The 6948-nt window shown below is 42.7% G+C and overlaps 1 protein-coding gene and 1 long non-coding RNA gene across 2 annotated transcripts; one reads left to right on the top strand and one right to left on the bottom strand.

Annotated features, from left to right (window-relative positions):
- The first annotated feature begins 550 nt into the window (after nt 1–550).
- Nucleotides 551–6798, top strand: LOC113026301 (UDP-glucuronosyltransferase 2C1-like). Its single transcript, XM_026174921.2, has 7 exons — nt 551–1047; nt 1288–1777; nt 3830–3978; nt 4060–4191; nt 4364–4451; nt 4992–5211; nt 5479–6798. Exons 1-7 carry the CDS (start codon nt 736–738, stop codon nt 5756–5758), a joined length of 1671 nt encoding a protein of 556 aa, XP_026030706.1. The 5' UTR covers nt 551–735; the 3' UTR covers nt 5759–6798.
- Nucleotides 3349–4581, bottom strand: LOC145429732 (uncharacterized). Its single transcript, XR_013910020.1, has 2 exons — nt 4297–4581; nt 3349–4205 (listed from the first exon to the last, which is right to left on the bottom strand). It is a non-coding gene; the product is annotated as an uncharacterized LOC145429732 (long non-coding RNA).
- Nucleotides 6799–6948: the final 150 nt, after the last annotated feature.

The following is a 6948-nucleotide window of genomic DNA, read 5'->3' as shown; positions in this document are numbered from 1 at the left end:
GGCTTGTTTGCACAACAAGGCTAAATAATTATATAAACTTTTCTCAATCTAAATAGTGGACTTTGTAGAATTAAAAAAATAAGTGTAGTGCAGGTCTATGATGATTTTTAGTGCTACTATCATCTAGTTCTGATTCTGGTTCTGTCTTAAGTCCTCAGTAGTCCTGAGTTTGAACTGTTGTAGTCCTGTTTTAATTCCGGATCAGTTCTGGGTCTGGTTGAATTGGGGTTTAGTCCTCGTGTCTTGATACAGCCCGACTTTGTTCTGCCTTGCTGCTTAATTAAAAACCTAGTTTAAGGTGTCCTGCATATGTGATATTTTTTTCCCTATATGAAGTCCTTCGTTTTTGAACAAAACTCAAAACAGAGCCTATTGATCTCAGTCATTTCTACCCCCCCCCCCCCAAAAGAATCCCACATGCATACTACTGTTTCAAATGTCTGGCTCCGCCTCTGATTAAAGCAAGAGTGTGTTTCATGTACAGTCTGACTCTTGATATTTAATATTCTCACAGACTGAGAGATGAATATGAAGCTGCTCAGGCTGTGGTTAAAGTTTTATTCTGTGATATGTGTTACTGTGTCATTTTACCTGAGCTGACTCTAAAAGCCGTGAGTGAGGTCCAGCAGGACAATGGATAAACAGGTTTCTGTGTTTGCCTTGAAGCAGGCCAATCATGCTGTCCAATCAGAGCTCTCACCTGCAGCTGACCTCTGAGCAGATTGGACTCTGGACATGCAGTTTCAGTCTGACTGGATTTGCTCACAAACTCAGGATCTTTTTGTTGTTTCACACATGATGCAGGTTTCCACGTCTCTTCTTCTTCTTTCCCTCACCCTCCTGCTCCTTCATCCCGTCTCCCCGGTACATGGTGGCCATGTTCTGGCATTTCCGGGAGAGTTCAGCCATTGGTTGAACATGCGGAACATCATAGAGGAGCTGGTGAAGAGGAATCATTCGGTCACCATCTTAGTGCCTGATGCATCGCCGTCTGTCAACTACAACAACAGCCGTGACACCGCCAAGTTCAACTTCCTGGTCTTCAAGGTAACACTGGTGTTTATACAGCGTGTTTGTAGTCACCCAAAGAAGATCCCTGACAATCACTGTGAAGTAATGGTTCTGAGTAACTTTAATTTCCCGTCCTTCCCCCTGATTACCCACAGACACCTCTCCGTGTTTGTCTCATTTCAGACCTGAAAATCAGAGGAAAGCATTTTTTTCATTGTTTTTTTTGGGCGTAGCTGATATAGAATCAATGACCTGATCAGGTGTTTCCTCCTGCAGGTGTCGTACAGCCGGCAGGAGTATCTGGACCTTATGCAGGAATTGATGCGTTTCTCCATGTATGAGGCGCACTTGTCTTCACCACTGCAGAAGTTCCTAAAGACGGCTTCCTGGATACTGCACTTCCTGGACTTCGGGAGGCAGCAGTGTGACGGAATGCTGAGGAACAAGCAGCTGATGGCGACTCTGCGCCACACCAGCTTTGACGTCATCTTGCAGGACTCGATGGCAATGTGTGGTGACCTGGTGGCAGACTTGCTCAGTGTGCCACTCATCATCTCAATGCGCTTCAGCTTCGGCAGTGTTTTTGAGCGACACTGTGGCCACGCCCCCGCACCGCCATCCTACGTCCCGTTAGCTCCTCTCTCATACAACGACCACATGACACTCAGTGAGAGGCTGGTCAACATGGTGATATATGTGGGGTCGTCAGCAGTAAGCGAACTGACCTGGAAGCTGACGCTCGATCAATACTACAGGGAGATCAAAGGTCAGCGGTCAAGAGTTATGTCTCCACTCTGAGGGCATCACACAGGGTTTAAATAAACTATCATTATGTGACTGAAGGCAGATATTCAGCTTTGATTCAGAGTTTAACTAAAATAACAGCTCACAGAAATTTCTGGATGCATGCTCAATATTCAGGTAGGAAAATCCCAAAACGTTGATTCTGTTCATCTGGACGTTTTCAGTGGGTGAAAGACGATTTCAGGTGACTTCTTCAGTCTTAGATGACTGCAGGTTTCCCCAACCTTATAAAGAGTATATTTGAATAATAACTGAAACTAGCACTAGTGACGAACAATGGGCTGTGAGGTCAGTTTCATAATCATTAATATACAAATCGTCATGACCATTGATCAACAACCACTGAAAAAGACCATTGATGATTCATTACTGACCATTGATCATTGATCCATGAGTACCATTCAAAGAGAGTTAGGGAATAAATGCAAAAACAGCATTGTAAGATGGCAAAAGATGTATCCTTAGGCCCCCTCCTCGATTCAGAGATGGTCTTTCCCTGGCCTCTTTGACTCTGCGCTCAAACCAGCGGTCCTCCCTGTCCAGGGTGTGTACATCCTCATCATTGAAAGAGTGTCCACTGGCCTGTAGGTCTGAATAGACTGTGGATCTGCATTTAATCAATGATCATGACAATGTCCATATTAATGATCAAGAAACTGACCTTACAGCCATTGTTCGTCAATGGTGCTAGTTTCAGTCATTGTGCAAATGTATAAGGTTGGGGAAGCCTGCAGTCAGCTGAGGCTGAAGAAGTCACTTAGATGATGATGATGTAACATTTCTCCCACTGGAAAGGCTATTTCAAGATGAACAGAATCAACTTTTTGGGAGCTCACAGATATGTTTACACTCATGTCAAAAGTCTTCAGACAGCTCACTGATGAACAGTGCAGTGGTGGCTTAATGTCTTTCTGATAACCATCTGAGCACATCCAAAATAATCAGAGGTCCACAGAGCAAAGATGTTACAGCAGTATTTATTTGAAGGAATAAACACCTACACTTTCCATGATGTGAGCTGAAAATAAGGATTGCAAAGATTAAGATATGAGGATGTGATGTTAAAGACTGTCTTCCTTAGGGATGGAAATTGATAAGAATTTTGCAATCAAAGACATTACATTCATGCAAATTAATTACATGCTGTGGGTCACATGTTTGTGCATGTTGGAGGTATTTCCCCTTACAGAACACTTTTCCTAAAAGTAATGCAGTACATTACTTAATTACACCCAGGAGAAAGACATTCTCATTATGTTACTTTCATGTTACTCTGTAAAATGATTTGAAACACACTGTCTCATAATCAGCATTTAACAATATAAACCTACAGGCTACAGCCCCACACACCAACACAAACCCCTATCCTAATGAGATCACACGTGATCTTTCTCTTAGTAATTAGGTATGAAAACAAATCAAAGATGAAAACCAGCACAACGACAGTCTTACTCTCTGCTCACATTCATATTGATGCTGTAGAACTGATCACACTGAGCTTCACAGAGCAGACAATGATGAGCCAAAGCAAACTGCAAAACAACCCAAAGATACTCTTTAATGACTGAGTCAGTCAGCTGATCTCAGACCAGCAGAGCAACATTTCAGCATTCAAGTACAAAACTGAAGGCAGAGAGCAGAAACCAGCAGCAGCTGGAGGAAGAGACAGCATTTGATCTGTGGGTTCTTCATCAGTCAAAGGATTTTCATCAAGTAGTGAGAACTGTCCTTTGATGTAAAATTAAATTTGTTTGTAACGTTATTTTTAGATCCTCTGAGAATGAGGGACTGTGTAAAAAAATGTCTGTAATTCATGAACTGTTAATGTTAGACTGAAGTTAAACCCTGAATTAAAGCTGGAAGACTGCACTTAGTCACATCTCGATGGTTTGATGTAAAGTCCGTTATATTGGTGCACAGATGCAGAATTATAGAAACCATCCTTGTCCAAATAACTATGGACCTGTACAAACTTTTATTTTGAAGTCATATCCCTTCTTTCCTGTATGGACAGGAACTCCCAGCAGTGTGTGTGAGACTATGGGGAAGGCCGACGTGTGGCTCATCAGGACGTTCTGGGACATTGAGACGCCACGGCCGACCCCACCAAACTTCAAATACGTGGGCGGTCTACACTGCAAACCAGCCAATCAGCTGCCAGAGGTGTGAGCTCTGATTGCACACACTTTTATTCTGAAATGGGACAGGTGAGTGTTGATGTAATGATGATGTCACATCTTCCAGGACCTGGAGGCATTTGTGCAGAGTTCAGGTGATGCCGGCATAATTGTGGCTTCCTTCGGCTCCATGGTAACCAACCTGACGATGCAGCACGCTAACATCATCGCCACCGCCTTCGGTCAGATCCCACAGAAGGTCAGAAGCTCCACCTACTCACACACAAACAATCAGGGACTGGGCTGTCAGCAGATATTGATTGCATCATTGATTACTTTCTGCAATAATCATCTAAAAAAATACCTGCAGGCAGAAGAAGCTCAGATGGTTTGTTTCATCTTTGACTTGAAGAGTGTTTTCTTCCTTTCAGGTGATTTGGCGTTACCGTGGCGAGGCTCCAACTGCATTGGCTCCAAACACGAAGATTTCTGATTGGATCCCTCAGAACGACCTGCTAGGTATGACTCATTCATGATGTCATGGAATTTCAAAATAAAAGCTCAAATAGGCCTCTTATTCACTTGCTAAGTGGCAACATACCAAGCCTCCTTCCAGGTCCAGACTCCTCCTGCGTGGATGATAATCCTCCTGTGGATGGCTTATCATTTATGTCCGAAGTGATAACAGTATATTTTATGTTTTTGGTGGTGGTTGGGGGGGGGGGGGGAGGGGGGTAGAAATCTCTGTCAGTGCATGGTGTATCTTTACATAGAAGCTAACTAGCTGACTTCCCGTTAACTTTAAACTCTGTTAAATTTTATAAATCTTGGATGCCTGTATGTTAAACTTTATTTAAACAGGTGTGAGAGAAGCCAAACAGATCATTTCATTGAGGATGAAAGAATTTTGGCTGTTTTTAACTCTCAGTGATGCCCAAGTGTTTATTTGAGTGTGAGAATCTTTGGTAAGTTTTGACTCAGAAATGGCAACTAACATAATCAATATTTGCAAAAAGATGTTCTTTCACAATAAAAGCTCTGTATTTTTTTTGTCCTCAGGTCACCCAAAGACAAAGGCATTCGTGACACACGGCGGCACTAACAGTCTATATGAAGCTGTGTTTCACGGCGTGCCTCTGGTGGGCGTGCCGCTGTTTGGCGATCAGCCTGATAATCTCGCCCGTATGAGCCGCCTCGGCACCGCCATCGTCCTGGACTTCAACCATCTGACAGCTGAGGAGCTGGCAGAGGCGCTGCACGTCGTCACAAACCAGCCAAGGTAAAGGTGATTTTAGTGTGGAATTGTGTTTGTATATTTCCTGTTAATAGTTTCATCTTTGTACATTTGGACCTGTTTAATAACATTTTATTTAATAATAATGGATTGGATTTATATAGCGACCTTCCGGTTACAGATGCGATTCCCAACCCCCTGAGCCACGGTCGCCCCATTTCCTGTCTTTGACCTGATTCCTTCACAATAAAAGTGCACTACTGTTTAACAGTGAAACTGTCATATGACTTCCTGTTTGTTTACCATGCACAGCTACAGGACCAACATGCAGCGTCTGTCAGCGGTGCACCGCGACCAGCCAGTAACGCCACTGAGTACCGCCGTCTTCTGGGTGGAGTTTGTGATGCGACACGGTGGAGCTAGGCATCTGCGGTTGGCATCATACGACCTGAACTGGTTCCAGTACCACAGCTTGGACACCGGTGCTGCCCTGCTGATCGCTTTGATGACCGTCGCTGCTTTGTGGTGGGTGGGGATACGCTGCATCCTGCGGCAGTGCAGACGGCGAGCAGGAAGAGAGAAGAAGGACTGAAGAGAGATTTCCTGTTTGCACCGTCCTGTTGGTATTTACAAAGGAGAGTCTAGTAACAAGACTATGTACGAAAGATGGGAAACATTATCAGCTGACCCTGTTCAAGGCACAAAACATAGGGAGGAGAATATTTAAATTAACCCATGACCTGATTTACAGACCAGCATTTACTACTGATTGAAACAATATTTAACACATAAAAACAAACATGTTTTTTTTTGTGCCTGATACTGAAATTAACTGACTATGCCAGTGTTTAGAAAACTCCTTAAAAATCACCCAGAAAACTGACCTCACCTGAGTCCTATTTGGGGATTGCATTTAATCTGTGTTTAACAGGTTAAACACAGATTAACTGGTTTCATCTTCATTAGGACTTAATATCTAAACATTTCAGAATCCCTTTCCATCACTAATGGTGTTCCACAGGGATCCATCCCTGGACATGCCTAACACGTTCTGATTAAACTGAGAACATGCTGTTCATGAGGTCACCTGAGGATTTCAAGCTTGCAGTTTATATTTATATCTGAACTCTTTGACGTCATAAAATTGAATTTTTAAAATCTCTATGAAGATTTAATGACTCGTTGGATACTAGATAAAATTTTATCACAATGCTGAGCACATATCAATATGAGTTTTATACAGAAACGTTGAAGCTTCAGTGTTTTTGGGTTTTTTTATTACAAGTGATTCTTTCCCTGCTCACCTTTGTATGTAAAAATCGGGATGGTCTGCCCTCACAAGCTGAAGAGAGCAGCATTGTGCAGTCTTTATGAGTTTACTACACTAACCAATCACATCCACTTACAGTCAAACACAGTGCTCACATAAAGCTCTCCTTTTCCACTGGAACATTTTCAAAGATTATATTTATGTATCAGAGGTCACACCTGCACCAGCATTTCTTAATCGCTGTATCTGTGTATTCTGGCTATACATGTTGATTGTGCAGAAGTCTCCTTGGACAGAAAGGTCCTGATCACAGTGAGAAACCTGTAAAACTAAAGGATGTGGAAATAAACTGCTGTACTGGAGTTTTTCCTGGGTGCTGCTGTGTGGTTCACTACTCTAAATGTAAATGTTACTTAGAGTCAGTCACACTGCAGAGGGTTTTCAGCAAACATAGTTACCGTGAGTGGCTTTATTTATATTTTCACAGACTAAGTCTGATAATGAAAAAATTG

This window comes from Astatotilapia calliptera, chromosome 7 (assembly GCF_964374335.1).
Source record: "Astatotilapia calliptera chromosome 7, fAstCal68.1, whole genome shotgun sequence".
Lineage (NCBI taxonomy): Eukaryota > Metazoa > Chordata > Actinopteri > Cichliformes > Cichlidae > Astatotilapia > Astatotilapia calliptera.
Note: the sequence above shows the minus strand (reverse complement) of the source record. Positions and strands in the feature narration are given on the sequence as shown.